Source organism: Hermetia illucens, chromosome 5, assembly GCF_905115235.1.
Source record: "Hermetia illucens chromosome 5, iHerIll2.2.curated.20191125, whole genome shotgun sequence".
Taxonomy (NCBI): Eukaryota; Metazoa; Arthropoda; class Insecta; order Diptera; family Stratiomyidae; genus Hermetia; species Hermetia illucens.
This window is the reverse complement of record NC_051853.1, coordinates 93,343,155-93,363,424: the sequence shown is the minus strand read 5'-3', so window position 1 is coordinate 93,363,424 and position 20,270 is coordinate 93,343,155. Positions and strand designations below refer to the sequence as shown.

At 39.9% G+C, this 20,270-nt stretch overlaps 1 protein-coding gene across 2 annotated transcripts in view; it reads left to right on the top strand.

Annotated features, from left to right (window-relative positions):
• LOC119658083 overlaps window positions 1-17,581 on the top strand; it is a 55,801-nt gene extending 38,220 nt beyond the window's left edge. The window contains exons 4-10 of one of the 2 annotated variants that reach the window (XM_038065346.1): window positions 755-904; window positions 962-1,169; window positions 13,859-14,041; window positions 15,608-15,798; window positions 15,874-16,489; window positions 16,798-16,893; window positions 17,182-17,581. In XM_038065346.1, coding sequence (XP_037921274.1) covers window positions 755-904; window positions 962-1,169; window positions 13,859-14,041; window positions 15,608-15,798; window positions 15,874-16,401 — 1,260 coding nt within the window. In that variant the 3' untranslated portion in view covers window positions 16,402-16,489; window positions 16,798-16,893; window positions 17,182-17,581. The remainder of the gene's footprint in view (window positions 1-754; window positions 905-961; window positions 1,170-13,858; window positions 14,042-15,607; window positions 15,799-15,873; window positions 16,490-16,797; window positions 16,894-17,181) is intronic. The other variant, XM_038065345.1, reaches the window with a different exon arrangement.
• The last annotated feature ends 2,689 nt before the right edge of the window (window positions 17,582-20,270 follow it).

Genomic DNA, 20,270 nt, shown 5'->3' with positions numbered 1-20,270 from the left:
ATTTTAGTACCAAAGCATTTCCGCGCTGCAATTTCACCCAAATATTTGTTCCGATTACTATAGTTCTGACAAACAATAAATTTCGAAAGTGAAATTTCATTCTATAAAAAATGTTTACAAATAAAAAGATACCTTTGCATGTGTATCCACTCTATAATATTGCAAGAATAGAAACGTTAGTTATTCAAGCTTTTTGACACACTTTAATGACATATGATATTTGGAAGTTTCATAGAACGCTCCACGGTGTTCCAATGAAACAGATTAGCAACTTGATATAAAGTGGTTTCAATTTCACTATTCTTCGTAGCGACAGCATTAGATTCTGCAATATAACGTCAATAATTATTCAGTTGTCAGCAACGCTCAATCCAATTGACCCTAATGCGCTAAACTTTGCTTAGCTTTTGGTCTTCAGTGAAAGAAGGTCGATTGTGTTTCCCATTTACTCAGCACACATTTTTGGAACTACAATTCGTCGGTAGCACACATTCTCTTAGGATGAATGGAGAGTTAAGTGGAAAGATATCTGAGCCTCATCATTCGAAATATTGCATGCTGATTTGTTTTTACATTACACAATCCATCAAGGCCGCGGAAAGTCTTAGTCAATTTTCGGCTAAGCATATGCAACCAATTGGCATAGGCGGCATAGACATCGGCAGGTTCAAGAAGTTACTCAATTTCGTGAAAACAAACCACTTTTTGTTAATTGTATCAATCTTTCCTCACGTTTCACTTTCGTTGCATGCAGGCCAACTCAGTGGACTTCGACCCTTGGTCACTAAAGAAATCGGTCTTCAACACTCTTTTCCAAGCTGTGAAAGCCATCACGGGAGGTGTAACCGCAATTAAGGGACAAATCATCAAAGGCAGCGGCTACGCATTGAGTGCGGGTGGTTCGGTAATTATTATCTTATCTTTTGTCGTAAGATATCTTTTTCAGCTTCTTGTTATTTAGCTAATTGCGGCTTCTGGTGACAAAATTACTGATGTCGGTAAGGGAATTGTGAACTCGGCACAATTGGTTCCAGTTTCTTCACATAGTGCTCCAGCAGCGCCGGTCGCCGGTAAATTTGCATCATTGTCTGCGGCTTCATCGGGCAGCAGCAGCGGTAGTAGTGGCAGTGTTCCCGAAACTGGTCACGGACCCACAGGTCACGGTGAAAGTGAGTACAATCATTAAGTTTTCTATTAATGTGTTCGAAGCGTTTTGGTACATGGTTGAGTAGATGAATATTGGTAGCATAAACCGTCATAAACTTTATGTACAAAGTTATGCATTTACAAGTGGGCTATTGGCGCTATGAACATTAAACTTCATTTATTACATTTCGTCGCTATTAGACCTGGATCCCCTTCACCAAATAACGTTGTACAAATACAAGAAAGCTTCGCAAATAATTAAACACACATATTTCAGGTCAACTTATTGCTGATTTATGGAAATTTAGCACTTTTGCATTTCAATTTCATAACAATTCGTAGATTGAAATTTGACTAGTAGTGTTAATAGTAATGGAACTATATAAAAGTATGGGAGCTATTGCACTTTCAGTACTGCAGATATTTTTGAATCCGGGCGACTTAACATTTTGAAATTATTTGATTTATTTGGCGTGAATCGCAGAGACTATACAAATGTATATGTACTGTACTGTAGAAAGATCCACAAACAACGAAAAACAATTTTGCTTTGTTACTACCATACTTTCATTACATTGGAATAAACTATGATTTAGATGCATATTACATCTATTGATTTATACATTCAACTGACTCGAAGTCTTTTAGGCCATTATGCGCCTGCAGTTATTGAAATCTAGGTTGTCTACGTAGTCTCTACTTATTATTGTTTTTAAGATTTCGTATAAAACAAAATTCTATTAAAATCGGTTTACTATCTATCTATCCGTCCATCCCTCTGTCTGTCTCCCTGTTACACCAATTATCTCAGAAATGGTTACTCTGGTAGAAAGAAGAATAGTGAGTTCCGGTTTTTTTCACCGAGTGTAGTCGTATGAGTTATCAAGCGAAGGTCTCGATTAATACTTTTCGAAGCTGGTATTAGTTTTGACATTGGTTTCAAAGGATAGGAATGCGGGGATCCGAAATGGGTCTGTTATTTTAAGGATATGTTTTCAGAAACTACTATACCCAAATATTCGAAAGGAAATATTGTGGCCCATGCACATGGTATCTAGCTCTCAAAACATTCTCCATATTGATACCTGTTTAAACAAAGTTAATAATAGTATTCATTATAAATATATCTTTTAAAAATTGATTAGGAACCCCCTCAAGTTTACCCTACAATGGCAGTTTCGGAGTAATTAAGGCTACTTTTTTTCAATTAAGCAGCCGCTCCGCGGAGCCCAATTAGCGCTGTGGGACACCATTTTGATACCACTAACTACTAAAACTGTGATAGCAGAGACCAGCCGGATCAGATCTTCAGAGCCAGCCCATAGCATTCAAGAAGGAAAGCAGTTTTCTTTGCAGCTAGAAATCTCTCTGAGGTCTTCAAAGAATGGTTGCCTGAATCTAGCTAGAGCTGGGCAATCGCAAAGGAAATGTCTGAGGATTCCCCCTCTTCTCCGCAGATTCGGCAATGCGAATTGTCGGGTATGCCGAGCCTGGCGGCATGGTCACCTATGGGCCAGTGACACGAGTAGATCGCCGTATTTTTTTATGTATTTACACGCGTCTTGCACAGAAGCTCTCCCAGGTGTACTATAGAGCAAAATACTACCAAGTTTGGTGGAAATTCCACTATTACAGAGTTATAACAGGTCAAATTCGTCACTTTTCTGCAAATTCATTGCATGCTAAAACTTTTTATGTTAGTATCATACTGACTGCTTTGACAAACTAAATGCATAAACATTATGAGACAAATGCCCAGTCAAATATCATTACATTACCAATACACAAAACCTTTCATACCTGATGTGTTCCGTTTTCCCGAGGTATTTGAATTTGGTATTCATACTATATTTAACCAAAATAGTGGCAATGTCCACAATGCAGACTTCATTTGAAAAAAAAAAATGCTTTCATTAGTGAGACATATTCCATTTGTTGTTGTTATGATACAATATTATTTAGCATATGAAAAAAAAATTTGCGGAATTAAATTTTTTGTTCCAATATTTGTTAACTCACTTCACACTCTTTCAATAATAAAGTCTTTATTAATTATGCAACAAATCGCTAATGCAAAATTACAAAATTACTTTCGTTTAAATAAAGCCATTCATTTACTTCCTATTAATTAATTGTGTCACCGTTGTTAGATAACACAGGCACAGCATTAAATCATGGTATTTAAGCGCTCGATATGAGACGCAGGACCGGGATTCTCTTTCTGGTCAAGATGAACACTCCCCCTTCTATCCAGCGCAAGACTGAAACCGTCACATCGATATGCAAAGTCTGCTTTGCGCCTGTTCGACAGTGCGTCCGGCAGCAAGTGCCGCAATGTCGTCTGCATAATCGACCAGACGCTACTATTCGGGCATATCGAGTAGACTATCGTAACAAGCGTTTCATAGGTTCGGCCGTAGGATAGATCCCTGTGCTTCTAGCGTCTCATAGAACACGGTGCGGCCTTTCTGGTACCCTGAATATCCACAAAAGATTGCTTGGCACGTGGAATGGGTTTTCTAATGTACCTAGCATATCTATTGGTCTTACAGAATTGAAGGCATTTCTGACATCAAGCGCTATGAGCAGCACTATCTGTCGAGGTCGGCGGCTGTGTGCCTCGGCACGATGACCCGCATCTACGGCCTTCTACAGCATCCACTGTAGATCTCCCTATTCTGAGCCCGAACTGACTTAGGGATAAAACCCGGCAGCGTGGATCGCTTCAGCGGGTCTTCTCTTGATGACCTTTTTGAGCACTTTTCTGTCCGCATCAAGTATACACAGCTCCGGGTCTCCTTTTCTCTTGCTGACCAGCGTGAGTCTCGCTACCTTCCAGCGGCAAGGAAAAATTTCCTCCTTCAAGCAAGCGTTAAACGCCCCGAGCAGCAGCAGTCTGGCCGTTGGTGAAACACCAGTTTGTAAACTTCCATCGGCGTCCTTCAGAACAACAAACCGGCGCCAAAAGACCGGCATCGTGTCATTTAGTGTCAGGTAAATGCTAAAAAAAGTTATCTCTAAACATCGAATCCAGACAAAGTCATTTCCTCGGTCTTGGATAAGAACACGAGTTCGAACGTGGTCCCGAACCAGATAGCAGCGCTACCCGATAAGTCGAGATGCCATGAAGTCTGTCCGATTCCTTGCAAGTTACTGACGTGTGTTCATATTCCAGTAGCACTTGATGGGGATTATCCGCATTCGTACCCTTTATACTACGCATCCAATTTGAATTTTTCCGCTGCTAAGGAGTTTCCTTGGATATTGCTTGGGGGCTTCTACCTCGAGCATTTATAGAGGTGTGCTTCGAACTTTTTCTATCAAAATTTCCGATCTCTAGGGAGCATATAGGCTATAGGCTAGAAACAAAAGCCTTTTCCTCAATAACCGCTTGACCGGTTTGCAGAACATACTCTTGCTATTCGTCTTCGATCCCAGTCCGACGAGGACTCCACCACGCTTAATTTTCCGTATGGAGGGCACGTCTGCTAGGCGAGAAACAAAAGCCTTCTCCTCCAATAACCCCTTGACCGTTTGCAGATGGATTTCTAGCGGCGCAGCCAGTTGTTTTTTTTTCTTTTATCCTTCTTCCCCTTCCTTCCTCCCTCCCTTTTTGGGCGTAGAAAACTAATTTGATCAAGTCTCCTCCAGGTTCGTCGTCGTCCTTCCGCTTTTTCCCCCGTTCGCTTTGCAGTGGGCTATCTACGGTCCATTCGGAGCTAGCAGTGTTCCCAGCGGGAAGTGCGGATGTTTCTGCTTTCCAGGCGTCTTCCGCTGCTCTGCCTATTTACCAGTAGAAAGAGATGCGGTCCAGTAGCTCCTCCAGTTCCATCAGCCATTGCTGACGCTTCACCACTACCGCCCGTTTCCTGATGAGCCCCCTTCGGCTGTAGCTAGGACTCGGTTCATGTCCGGCGCCACCTGCCCAGGACTAGCAATTCTGACTGGGCTTTTTCGGAACAGGGGTACTACAAGGTATTGGAGTTGCCATATCCCTACCGCCAGTCGCTTCACTTGGTAAAGCTCACGGATGTATCAGCGTTCGCTCGGGGCAACGCGGTCTACTAACAACGGTTCAATGCACATTACCTAAACAGGGCTGGCTCCTGATGCACGCCACAATTACCATTTTGGCAGAACTAGGCTCACATCACCCCGTCAACGTTGACAGAGAGCTGTCGACGACTCTGGGCACTCTCAGTGTATCCCGACGTGCACCGGTCATTCGCGGTTCGCTCTTCACCGAGAGGTTTTCTCAAGGCTACTACGTAGGACGCAGGTATACTGCCAGCTAGAGGGTTAGAACTACTTACTCGGGCTCCTTGGGGACGTCACTCCCCGTACCGTAAGCGACCCGTTAAAGATCATTGACGACCCCTGACGCGAGCTATTTATAAATGAAATCAACGTATAACGAAATATTCTAACATAAAAGATAAACGAAACCTGTCATACCTGAAGGAACAAACTTGCGGTTACTGAAATGGCTTTGACATCACCTCATGCGCCCGTAGAAAATCAAGTCTGCGCCAGGTAATACAATTTAATATACGTTTGTGAACAAATTCAATATTAATATTTACCTCGGTAACATTACATAGTGTTGTATTATTTTGCATGCTTCTTTCGGAAAAGTTCAGCATGTTGATGAGAAAATTACATGTTGAGGGTTTTTCTTTTTGTTTCTAGCTAGTTTAATAATATTCAGCTTAGCAGGCGAATTCCTAAGTGGTTTATAGCTGATTGAAATCGACCTAAAATAAGGGCCGTTCCTTAACTTTCCCTTTTCCCACGTATCCTCTTAATGAAATCTCAATTAAACGCTTTTTTAGTCATTTAAAATTCCCATCAAGTGGCACTAACTAAATCTGATAGTGCCAATATACTTCCACCAAGTAAACCCAATCAATCAGAATATATATATCTGCCCTTTCTTGTATCACCCATAAAACCATACGTAGGTACTCCAATAGTTAATTTTTAACTTCTATTTCCTCCTGAACGCAGGCAGTTACAGTTTATTGCTCGCTGACCATATGCATAATACATATGGTACCTGGCTTTAATTGAGAGATTCCGCTTTTCTTTTCTCGAGTTCGGTTTCGCTTTCTTATGATCGGTACATTGAACTTTCGGCTTGAGACATTCCCCACCTGTATTTGAATGCGTGATGGTTAACTTCTTACCTTAACGTGTTTCTTGGCTTCATGTTTACTTGAAAGAAGCACTGACAAGGTTTCGACAGATTTAGCGACTTTTTCGATGTTTTTTTTTGTAATTTTACCAACTACTTTGGGAAAGTGTACATATCGAGCTGCGTTACTGATTTGAATTCAAGACTGGGCAAATAGCAGCCTCCCTTTAATCTCATGTTTCATGCCGTTACTATCTCGATATTAAGATCGGAAATTATTTTTCTCAAATTTGAAGTCACTGCGGAATGTGAGTTTGAAATTCTATTTTATTACCTTTCCTTTCAAATAGCCTGAATTTTAGTATTTCTTACATAATGATAATGAAGAGAGACACGCTTCGTCTTCTTATTAAACTTGCGTTAAGACCCCACTGATTCGAATAAGCAATATAAAGAAAATTATGTGTGAATTAAGGGTAACAATCGACTGCAATACATGGATACAATCTTTTGATTTTGTTTTTTCCTCTATAAACTATTGTCTTATATTTAACAATGCCAGCGAGTAAAGGAAGGTTCCGCGTTTAATATATTGAAATGAAAACTCTCAATGGTTAAAGTCGAGACTTCACTTAATCACCTAGTGCTCCAGTCTATTTGCGCAAGATTGTTTCCCTGAAATATTGACCAGTGGATAATGATGTTTTAATTTTGATTTAGATAGCTGAAAGTCCTGTAGGATTTCAATAATATTAACCTCTAAACCGCTCTACAATTTGCTATCATTACTACGTAATTTAGGGTTAAATCACCCATACTTTGGCTCGCCTTCAAACGCAGCGTGGTAATGCAATTAAGGTTAATTGGCTGGTGAAACATAGAAAGCATACCTGCAAAGCCGCAAACAAGACAATGGCGATCTGTGACATTAGACGCAAGCCCGACTTTCATTCCAACTTTTTCAAGTGCTGGAGATCATCGGATAAGACATCCACCCAACTAAATTATATGATGTGACTCCAGCAATGCAGAACTGGTCATCTTACGCAATGCAGTCATTTATTGTAATTAATTGATTGCCTGCAACCGAAAGTGTACCGACTGGATAATAAAGATGATAGCATTGACAAAAAGTCTGTAATGAAATCGAAATGAAATATTTATAAATTTTTTTCGCGGTTGACTTAATTTGTGGATCGTTTTGAGCGATTGATTCAAATTGGGAAAGGTTTTGAAATATTTCTCTCAAATATGCACGATTTCTCGAAATAGATTTCTAGCTGAGCCTCCCAAATGAAGTTAGAAAAAACTCATGTCATTTGGACAGAGCCTATAATTTTACCCAAACAGTGTAATGATATAATTTGAGAGTGTTTTTTAGTCAAACGCATGCTTTTTTAAAATAGAAAAACTTGCCTCATGACTTTAAAATTGATAGCGAACCTTGATTCTTTTAATTTTGATTTTGTTTATGAAACATAAGTGGGTTATGTTGTTATCGAGTGTTACTAATGATGCCTGTAATATTTTCTGTTGCTCTTTTGGTGATCGATATATCGTCTGAAAACAAAAGGGTGAACGAATTTCAAGCAAGGACGGCAGCTTCCCTACCTTAACTTAGGCAAGCATGCTTTTCATCTTTAACCTTTATTGCGTTGGGGAGATCCGCTCGTCAAAGCGGATTTGCCACTTCTGCCACATGAGCTTGGATCGGGTGAAGTCAAGAGGTTCCTCAATCGCCATCCAGCGTATCAAGATATCAGTGTTTTGGTCATAGACAGGGTCCATTCTTCTTTTGAACGAGCGACTCGAGATCAACTTTATTGTGAGGCATTAAAAAAACATCTTTTGCTTAGGACAGTGTGTATGGTACGGGACATGTCTATGCTACGAAAGAAAAGAAGTGGAAAACCGGCATTTCTTTACCGGACACTAATAGAAGCACGGAATAGTTTGCACATGCCACAGTTTGAACTTCGCTCTTTACATCACGTTAGAGCAATTTATTCTATTGCACGAGTGAAGTGCATACTACATGGGATTATGTTAAATGCACCTTCTCTAGATTCGGGCCATAATGTAGATAAGACGACTCTGTTTGCAGTAATTTGAACGCGATTCCAAAGCCGTCATGGTATAGGATAGCAACCTAATCGGATGGTAGTTTGCATATTACGCTGAACTACAATTTAGTTTCCTTTCTTTCCGTTCTAGCCTAGTCAATAATTCGATTGACCAACTCACTGAGCTAGAGGACCTGGTTTATCGCGTTTCAAGGATCGACTGGTATATAATGCTGTTTTCCTGTGATATTCCAGAAAATCCCAGTAGCACTTGCGAAATCATCATGAACGGCGTAACAACCGGTATCCGGACTAGGTCTGCCTTAGTAAGGAACTTCAGACATCTCAGTTTTGCGCCGAGGTTCACCAATTCGAAATCCCTTAACAGCTGTCGGACGTCCTGATCTATGCCATCGTTCCATCTCAAGCAGGGTCTCACTAGTCTTCTTTCCCTACCATAGATTTTACCCTTATTGACTTTCGGAGAGGATCATCCTCGTCCATATGGATTATGTGATCCGCCCATCGCAACCTGTTGAGCCGGATTCTATCTACAACCAGACCATCAGATATCACTCATAGATTTCATCGTTATAGAGACTACGGAATCGGGGCACAAAATTCTTCGGAGTATTCTCCTCTCTAACCCGGCCAAGACAAATACAAAAGGACTGGCAGGACCATTGTTTTGTACAGTAAAAGCTTTGACACTATGGTAAGACGTTTCGAGCAAAACAGTTTTTGTAAGCTGATGTAGGCTCTGTGGGCTGCCTAGAACACTGTCCGGATTTCATGGTCATAGCTATTACGATTGCGATTTTCAACCCTAGACAGGGAAAATTATCAACTGTCTCAAAGTTGTAGTCAGGTATATTTATTGCTTTCGTTTGACCAGGCGGATTCGATGTTATTAGTTCTTTGATTTTTGGCATTGACTTTGTCGCTATCTACTTTGGATTGCCATCGTTAACATGCAGCCTAAGATCTCCCGTCGCCTGTTCGATCTGGATGAAGGTAGATTGAACATCTCGAGTAGTTCTTTCAATAATGTTGATGTCGTCAGAGTAGGCCAGTAGTTGGGTAAACCTGAAGAGGATGATGCCTCTCGCATTCACATCTGCATCGCTCGTCAGATTTTCCAGGCAAGGTTATATAGAACGCATGATAGGACTTCCCCTTGTTTTAGACCGTTGTTGACGTTGCTTGGTCTCCTGCTGCATTTATCTCACCTCGCACATGGGCCAGGGTCAGCCTAGTCAGTCTTATTAATTTCCTGGGCATACCTAATTCTCTCACGGTCGTGTACAGTTTTACTCTGCCTATGATGTCATAGGCGGTCTTGAAGTCGATGAAAAGCTGGTGTAACTGATGGCCATTTTCTAACAGTTTTTCCGTCGGTTACCGCGGAAAGAACAACTGACCTGTGACTGATTTGCCTGGAATGAAACCCCCTTGGTATGGGCCAATAATGTTCCGGGCGTATAGGACTACCTGATCTAACAAAATAGTGGAGAATATCTTATAGATGGTACTCAGCAACGTGATACCTCTATAATTACAGCATTGCGTCATATTCCCCTTCTTATGTATGCAACAGATAATGCTTCATTGTCAGTGGTCAGACATTGATTGGCTGTCCCTCATCTTGAGCATTAATTGATGACCGCTTGATGTAGTTGGTCACCTCCATATTTTACCAATTTTTGTGCAATTCCATCGGCTCTTGTTGTCTTATGATTTTTAAGCCGAAGATTCCAACATTCTTCCTTTCCGCTGCTAGATTACGTTCGAATTAGCCGTTTCGACTTCTTTTACGGCTGGGGCCAAGTATGTTTGTGACCGCATCGTTGATAACGCTCTTCAGATGGCTGTAAAGATCATTTCCGCGCAAACTAGGTACTTCCGATAACAATTTCATGGGATACTGCTTACTAAATAATCCGCAGTGCGCTATCATTGGTCTCATTCTTTTCCTTCAGCTTTTATCCCATTCACAAGCGAGGTCGGGACGTCGTTATCGGTTTCGCCATTTGACTCTATCAAATGCCTGATCTGGATACAATCGCCAGACTTTTAAATCCCCATCCAGCGTATCAAACCATTGTTGTTTTCACCTTTTTTTCACGATCGGAGCGACCCCACATCAATCGCGGATATCTCCGCAACATCTTCGTCTCCATTATCTCTTTTAATCGGCCAACACTCAGAGTCATTGAGAGCGACAGGACGGATGACATTGTGGTAGATTTGAGACGTTCGTTGATACGTCGATCACAAAGAAGAACAGTTGTGGAACGCCACTTCATCCAGGTTGCGTTAATGGGTGAAGCATTGGCTGATAGCATTGAGCTGAGATATTTAAATCGCTCAGTTCTGGGCAGGTCACTGCCGCTAACAGTGATTGTGCCTGTTTCATGAGGATCGGTCATCAAAAATTCAGTTTTATTCAGATTCCATCTGAGACGGTGTTGCATAAGGCGACCATTCCATTTTTGGACAAGTTATTCGAGATTATTTTTGCTATTCGACGCAAGGAAAACATCATCTTTATAGGGCAGTGTATAGAGCGCTGGACATTGGATGTCCCGTGTGACGGTGTCCATAACAAGAACAAAGAGGAGCGGTGAGAGAACAGAGGCACGGAACGGATTTGATACACCCGCCACACTTCGAGCTTTACTTTCCGGATCGTGGTAGAGGAATTGAAACCACGCAGCGTGTATTGTAGTTTTATAGTTCTTGGCAGATCCGACTTGCTTCACGATTATTTCAACGATTTCGAGAATACGGTTGTCAAGAAAGTGTCTTCATTGTGTGGGAAAGTAACCAGATCGGACGGTAATTAGAACGTTCTGCTAGACTACCTTGTTTTTCCATTGGGGAACTGGGGTATTATCTTGCCAGTCAAATGGTGTTCTACCTTCCTGAATAACCCAATTAAAGCATTCACTGAGCCACAGTGTTGAGCCTCAGCTCGTCGCTTTCCTGAGCTCAGATGCGATGTCGCCAGGTCCTGTCACCATCTTCGATTTCGTTCGTTTTATTACTTCTTCGACTTCAGTTGCACTGACAGGCGATTGTGGAAGTGGAGGATGAACAAATTCCTCAGTTGAAATCTGGTCGAAATATTCTCGCCATTTATCCGCCCATCCGACGGGAATTTTGGGAATTTTTTGCGACAAACTGGATAAAGATACAAATATAAATTTTTCATCATGTATTTATTAATGCCTTGTTAAATTTGCTTTTTGTAAATTTTGGTGTTTTGTGAATAAAAAAAAAACGGGCGAATGAATCGCAATTATAATGAATTTCGTTGGATAGATTTTGGGCTATGGTGGCAGTAGAAAAACGCATTTAAAAGTTAGAATATTAAATCATTAAACCTTAACTGACCATTAATCTGCTATACCTAGTCAATAATCCTCCGGTTTCTTAAAAAAACGCATTTAAAGCTTTGGTTTCAATTTTCGCTGTTTTAGCGAAGTCATTCAAATATCGTTTAGACCAGTAACTTCGCACTTTCTTGCGGCGGTCGACATAAATCTGATATACGACACTTTACCTGTTACCGCTATTACCCCCAATGTCGAAAAACTACTTTGGCCAAGTATCCTGCACTATATCTAAATACAATTGATGGAAAAAAATGTATTCCTCGGATCCGACACACGAAAATACTCCCAAAAGTGTTCGATATTCTGTGTGCGTTCGTATTGGTTTTTGGTAAGCCTATACAGATCTGTCTCGCCATCTCGAGTGTCCAGTTTATCGTACAGATTTTTGTAATGGACCGTTAGGGTGACAGCGATAGCTTTATTTGCTTCCCGGTTGGATTCTTCTTTTTCCACACGAATGCGCCATCATTTAATGGGCGCCGAGCCAGAGGGTTTCTCAGGCTATTTTATCGGTGGCTTGATTCGCAAAACGACGATTGTGTTGTAAAATGTCGACGTCCTCTGAGAATATAACCGATTGGTATTTTACTATTCGCACTATTAAATATAGGAAGATGAGACAATCATGTGATTAACCATGTATTCAAAAGTACAAGGTCCTGGGTGTCCGCAAAATCGATTATACGCTCGCTATCCCCATCGCGCGCTCTAAATCCCTTTCACCCTCGCCACCTGTTACCGTCTGCTTTTTCACCCCCATGACCATTAAGGTCGCCGGTGATGATGTTATAGTCTTCAGCAGGCATCAAGAAGTTGCCACAAGGTATCTTTCTCAGCGTGACGTCGACTTGTCTGTGGTGCGTACGTGGTGAAGAAGTGAATAGTGCCATCAGTTGGCTTTTGGCTCAAGACCATTAGGTTTCTAGTAGAGCGCAGATATAATATCTAACGCGCTTTTCCGAATGGCTTTTGCGAGTTTCTCGGTCTTTCCAATGAGGCTGCCAATAATCAACGTGTAGAGAAGTATTTATTTTGATTGGACTTAATTACTTACGTCCTGACGCTGTCCATGCGTCAGAAAACCCTCCCCATTTTCCGACATGACGCAAGCCTATTTTTCCACGTCGGCTGATTTGGGTGCCCTAGTATTTCTCCGCGCCTTCTTACTTAATCCGATCATTTTCAAAAGAGGGACGAAAATGGCTACGGTTTCGTACCAGGGCAGAGGCAACCCATCAGACGGTTCCTCACGTGAGCTACGTGACCGAAGCGGCTAGCAGGTGTTATACCCTCCCTTTTATAATTCGCAAAACACGCAAGGATGTTAAACCAAAAAAGAGGAGTACGTGGACCATAAAGAGTAGCACTAATTTTGAGCACCACTACATTTCTTAGGCGAATACCCAATACTTCCAGACAATTTTTGTATGTGGGATCAAATTATTATACAATCTAAAAAACGATGTATGAAAATGGACTATATTCTCACACATAGTTTTCCTTTTAGATTACTTAATAATTTTATCTTCTAAGTTTGATTTGAAAAAATGTTAATTTGATTTGGAAAATCGTGAATTTAATTTGGAAAGATGAAAATTTGGTGTGGGAATTATTTGATTGAAATTAATAGTCATTAATTTGATTTGAAAATTATTAATTTCATCGTGAATGTCGTCAACTAGAGGTTGGCATACAATATGTGAGCAGTATAAAATTTAGGATTGCGGAGAGGTTTAAAATATTATGGATTGTAAGTGAAAACCGTCAGCACACAACAATTGTTTGGAAGTATTACTATGATTAATATTAATAAAAATTAACTTCATTTGGAAAATAGTGAATTTATTTATTAAGATGTGAATTTGGTGTGGATGGGTGAAAGGCTATATATGTTATGTTCTTTGTTTGTCTTGAGCGTGGCCGTATACATTCCTTAAAAGGCGTCGTTGCAATTTAAACATCAGGAGGTCAAACAAGACTTCCTAATTCAAGAATGCTTGAAAAATATCATTGATAGATTTAATTTATACTTTGATACCCACATTTAATCTGTATCTTTCTTAATGCACTTGAAAGTTTATTCAAACCTAACTAAGATATTTCACTTTGTTTTGTAGTTGTACCATCGTATGATATACCAACTGCTCATCAAAGCTATGGACCACCATCTAAATCTCCATCGCATTACACGAGTACTTCCTCGCAATATCTACCACCAGGAACATACACTAGTGGTCTGCACTTCACAGGGCCAGCATCATACGAAAGTTCGCCTCATGTCTCCTATTTGCCAATAGAAGGTAAGTAATATCGCAACGTAAAAAACGTTATCTAAGCTGCATTCATATGTAAATCAAGCCGCTGCATTAATATTACTCCATTGATATCAATGTCTTCATCCATGCAAATCACCTTCTTCTGTCTGGGAAGTAATAACTAAAACTAGCTTTGCCTCGTCCAAAATAACTACAATTCAATTATGTCTCACAATCGTATATAATTCCTGGTATTGCCGAAATGTCTCCTTCCAAACATTGCAGGAAGGCTTTATTGTTGTCATTTACCTAATGATGCGTGACTACCCGCTACATATGTATGTGTCTAATTGTACGACATGTGACCTAACATTACTATAACGGCGAAGCTTTACTTAACAATTTTACCGGATTTTAATAATGCTAATAGCGGACTATTTTCGAGCATCTTGATTATCAAGTAATACTTATTTCCATTTGTTGTATTTTCTACATAAAATCAGATACCATGCACTTAGAGTTTATGTATTTATGATATAGATGTCACTAACAAACATTCGGTGAAGCATGTTCTTCACTGCCAAATTGATAGGCAGAAAGGATGTCTCAAATTTTCCCTCCTCTTTTGATTATGAGGCCATCAGCAATTCAGATAAATAGTTGTAATCGACAGTATCTGCAAATGTGGTTTTAGTGCCGCACCTTTTAGAAATGTTTTTTTCCCAGCGCCTTTGATTGGAAAATAAAGTTTTTAATCCTGTGAAAATGGTGCAGTATGAAAATGATCAAAAATTGATTTTTCCTGAAATTAATGTTGGCAGTTAGCTATATTTTTCGAAATTGAAATGAGTTTACCATAAAAAAGCTAGTTATTGTTTACTTGGCATCATACATTTACTTGTCTTCCCCTCGAACTTCTATCTATAACATTGTAGTTCATCATTAGTTTCTTTTATTCAAATTTTACTTGTAAATTAGTCTCTTTTGTAAAAAATACTTTATTAAATTCGCGAAAGCCCTGTTTGGTTTTTCCTCAGTCAATTTGAAATCAATCATTAATGTTTTTAGCAATTTGTGTGAAGTATTTTAGATTTCTTTATTCTCTTCACAACTTCCGTAGCATTCTTTATTATAAATCCACGCCAGTCGTGGTTGTTCTTTTGTAAGATATTTGAAAACAACTTAGCCTTGTTTTTGACAAAGTACTACTGCTATTAGTTTTGTATATCAGTCGAATATCGAATTTGCCTTCATAGTTTAAGTAGTTCAGAATTAGGAAATCAAATAAAATATATCATGAAAATGGATGTAAGCAATAGTTAGAAATGTAACTAACGCCAAATGCATCTTTACTCAATAGTGTTAGTCTTAATCACATACCTGCTATGCAAATACTAAAAGCATTTTTAAATTTCTGTTTAGCGCCAATATTTCGCACTACACTACATACACTACATAACGACTTTGACGACTTTCATCATAAATATCATTTTCTTCATGATAATCACAAAATTTCTTCAAATCATTACGATGACTTTGATGACTTTCAAGCCAATCCATATGCATATCGTAAATTTTCGGAACAATTGAAATATTTTAATCCAAATTCAGGATCACCATCATTTATACATGACAGAGACAGCAATAGTGCTTCAACAGCACTAAAGGAAATCATGCAATTTTTGCCAAAGCATGAGACGAAGAAACTGACCGCAACTTACGCCGCTGCCCCAAAACGACATAAACTTGTTGACCAGTACGAAATCCCTAGTGATCCGATTCCGACATACAAAACCTATAAAGTAGGTCCAATATCATCCATTTCTCACACGGAAACCATAACTACTGCCTTTGGTAATCCTTTGCACGAATTTCAGAAGCACATATCCGAACCACTAGCGCACAACACACTAGATCACCGTCCATTGCACAACCTCCACCACCATCATCCATACGACGCCTATCATAGTCTATCGTTGAGACAAACTAAGCGATCTGGCGGACAAACTCCTAACCAAAACGCCATCCCGAACTCCTTGAAAACCCCATACCATATCCCCCAATTCAAATATGTGGACCAAACGCCATGGAAAGTATCTTTGAATTCCGGCGTTCCATCGGCGCCTCTACCATCCCCATCCCCAACTCCAATAACGGTAGAAAAGTCAATAGCCCCTCTAGATATTGAGGCATTAGTAGCGACATTGGAAGCAAGGAAAAAAACTATTGGGGAACAAAGATCCTCCATTTCGGTCCAAGAACCCGTTAAAGGACGTACAGATCGGAAAATTCCCGTACCAGCGGAGGATAGCGTACCGAAAACACTGAATGTTGAAGTTCTCAAATCCGTCGGATTTCAAATCACTGACCCCGAACTATTCAACAGAGAACTGATGTACTTATAAGAAGGACGATGACACCCACGGACTGATATTTGAATATTTATTCGTTACAAACTTATCTAACTAATTTATTTTTGTGTGCCACTACAAGGTAAGTTCTACTGTGTAAGCGACTGAGATACGAAAAGAATCTTAGGACCCTTATTAGATATATTGATAATACCAGCCGGCTTTCACTCGCCACATGAAATGTGATTCAGAGTAGAGAAGCAGTATAGATAGTATTGCTGCAGAACTCATATTTCATACATACATACATATGCTGAAACGTTCCGTAATTTATCGGCCTTTGCTGCATAACTTTTCGAATTTCCTCATGATTCCAAATTTCAAACTGCTTTTCGCTTGGCAACTTACTTTTACGCGATTCTGACCTTTACTTAGCCCATTTTATTTTAGATACTTCCGACCAATTCTTCTATAAACTGTTTGAGGTATAATTGTTATAAAAACGCAGTTACATGCGAGCGTATTACATTAAATACAGGGAATCAGGTATGTAATTTGATATGGAAAATCAGATTTAGTTAATTTTTCAACAACCAGTTCATCTGGTCAAGTTAAAACAAGGATATTTATCAGTCGTAAGTTTGGCTCAAACTATAAAGAGTTCTGTTATTCTGAAACCAGTAAATTAGTACTGATTTTTCGAAAACGGCCGAATAAGCGTTACTACTCAGATTACTACTTATATTATATTATATTGAAAATGGACATCATAAATCAAACATACTATATTTAAATTATTTTATCAAGTAATAATAACAATTTAATCTCTTTCAGGTGCATACTATTAGACTGATAGATACATTGTCGTGGAAAACTGTAACACTTGGTGTAAACGGAATTTATCGCATTTAGTGTAGCAACTGCTGTACTTGTCGAATATATCATAGCGTCTAGAATTTAACAATAATTCATACACATATGAATAGATCTTTTACCCGTAAAGTATGTAGTTGTGACGTGCTATTAGTCTAATACCTTTTTAAAATGAAGTATGGAAAAATTTATCTGCGTAAGGCATGAAAAGATTGTACACCTTGTTAACTATAATTAAATTTAAGTTAAGTGTAAATTTGTAAAAAATAATATTTTTTATGTTGTTGTATATATTTATTATAACTTACGAAAAAATGTTTGTAAATAAATGTAGGTCACATTGGTGGTATTACTAAAAATACGTCAATATTTCTTCTGTCTGACTTGGTATGTATTTTGATAATATATTCCGCTTCTAATTGGATCATAGAGCCTGCACGGTCTACTTTAACCAAAGGTTAGCTTTGTTGAAGTATCCAATCGACGCATGTTTGCATGCGCATATAGGAGCCAGGCTCGGAAATGTCGGGGGTCTTTTTGGACACTTCAGTTTTGTAGTGATTTGTTTATTGGCGATGATCGAAAGACAATCGTAACTCGCTGGGGACGATCAAGACTAGACCTCAAAAACTAAAAGCTGGAGCTCCACGAAAGCGTTCCATCGACACGCGTTTGCATTTTTGCTAGGCTGGTTCGGGAATGTGGGGTCCTCAAACAAAAGTCGGGATAACGTACGTACTTAACGGAAGGAAAGACGTGAGCTAAAATTTGAAATTGAAACAAAATAAGTCGGGAAACCGGAAGCTGAACGCATCAGATACAAAAGGTTTTGTGTATTTCTTAGTACGTAGCACGTAATATATGCATATATTATGTGAGAGTATCCACTTTCGGGTGATATTGAAATTCATAGTCTTCAATTTTCAAAGAAGCAACAACTTTGAAGTATTATAACTTTGTTAGTAATAGTGCGATTTCAACCAAACTCGGTAAGATCATGCTACACATTATAGCCTACATCATTTTGTGGAACTAGGATGAACATAAGGGGGGTTTCCAGCCAATTAAAAATTATAGAAGTATACTATTATTAACTTTATTTGAACAGATATCGGTATGGAAGGTATTTCGGAGCCCAGGCACTATATAGTGGCAGCCTCCAGATTTTTTTCAGATTTTTCAGTTTGGCAGTTTCTGACAATGGCCCCCTTAAAGAAATGGTCATTTTCAACCCCACGCACTCCCCACCTTTCCAACGAATGTCAAAACTAAGAGCGGCTTCGAAAACCTACCTACTAACCGAGACCTTTAATTTGATATCCCACATGACTATATTTGATGAAAAAAAATTTACACCCCCCTTTTGCATGTATACAGATCCCCCTTAAATTCAACGTAAAAGGATGTAACTCACAGTATTTCCGAGCGTTTATAGTTCCCACCTTTCTAGCAAATTTGGTGGGAATCGCTATAACCGTCTCCGAGAAAAATACATGTGACAGACAGACAGACGGTAAACCGATTTTAATAAGGTTTTGTGTTTGCACAAAGCCTTAAAAAGGCAAAACAAACGAACGAGGAGAACTCCGGACCCGAGTGCCGCCCTCGAGTGGAAAGATCCAGAGCGGAAAGCATTCTCTATCGATGCTACTGCTGCCTCAGGGGTCTTCTTCGGGCTTCCCATCCTGCCTTGATTCCCACTTCGAAATGTCATGTTTTTTTTATTCCTATTGTTTACTAAAAGTGTATTCATATTTTTTCGATCACATCTTTCTTCCATGAGGATATGCCAAATTGAAAGGCCCAAAATAATTTAATGAAATCAAATAAAATTAACCAACATTCTTTACATTAATCAAGTTTATTGTTATCATTTAAATATAAAAAATACAATAAAACTCAGTCCATAAAATTTAAACCCCGAATATCTTGCAATTATTACTTTTTCCTTGGCGCTTTGGCGGATTTTCTCGTTTTAAACGCCAACAGTGATTGGCTAGCATAGTTGTGTCTCAACAGCCTTCAAATGGTTCTTCTTCTTTCTCACCCTGCTCATTATTGATGATGAGAATGAAGAAAGCAAATTTTTACCCCAATTCTACAAACCAACTTCAAGTATGCGGAACTCCATTAGCATATACATATCTGTCTCCACTAATTGATGCTGATTTACAAAAGCTAAAAAAATTAAAAGTAAGATATTCACATGCTTCCTGCTGTTCAGATGAACCCATTTTATATAAAGATGGCGGCGCATTTGATGAGAACGTTGCGCACACTGCGGGCTCGGGGCCGTGTCCAGGCTTCAGAGCAGAATTGGAAAGAGCTAGGAAGTGGTGAATATGATTCATATCCTACAAATCAATATGCACCGGAGAGCAACCGATCACGAGTTGCTAGCGCAAGGACGCAATTTCGTGGCACCCTGACATATCAGGTACCGCTGCCATCTGGGCTCGGGACGGCACCCTTCTTAGGGTTCTTATCCAAGGCCGAGGGGACGCCTTTACATTGATTCGGTGTTAAGGGATAACGTTTTTGGAGGATCTTAGGCACAGATGGACGTATTCTGGTCGGTAGTGAATTCAATGCTAGAGTGCTTGAATAGGGCATGCCTCACATGCCCAGGAGGGGAATCGAGACGTGGCAAACCTTCTATGTATTGGTGGACGGTGGAAATCGCAGAGCTTGGGAAGGAGTGTCACGGGCTCCGCCGTTTAACACAACGTCTAAGGGACCGGGAGGAGGCATGTACCATAATGACGGAGTACAAATCAAGCAAAAGGAGACTCCGCAACGCAATAAACAAGAGGAAAGCTCGCTGCTTGTAGGGTCTCGTCGACGAGGTGAATGGGGACCCGTGGGGAATCGGTTACAAACTGGTAACCCGAAAAATCGGGGCTCTGCGGAAACCCAATTCACTTAAGGCCGAGCAAGTGGAACGCGTTGTATGGACGCTATTCCCTGCGCACCCCGTATGGGATGATGACGTCGGCGCGGAGAGCGAGGAGGACTGTCCACTTTTCCCCATAAAAGAGTTGGAACAGGCA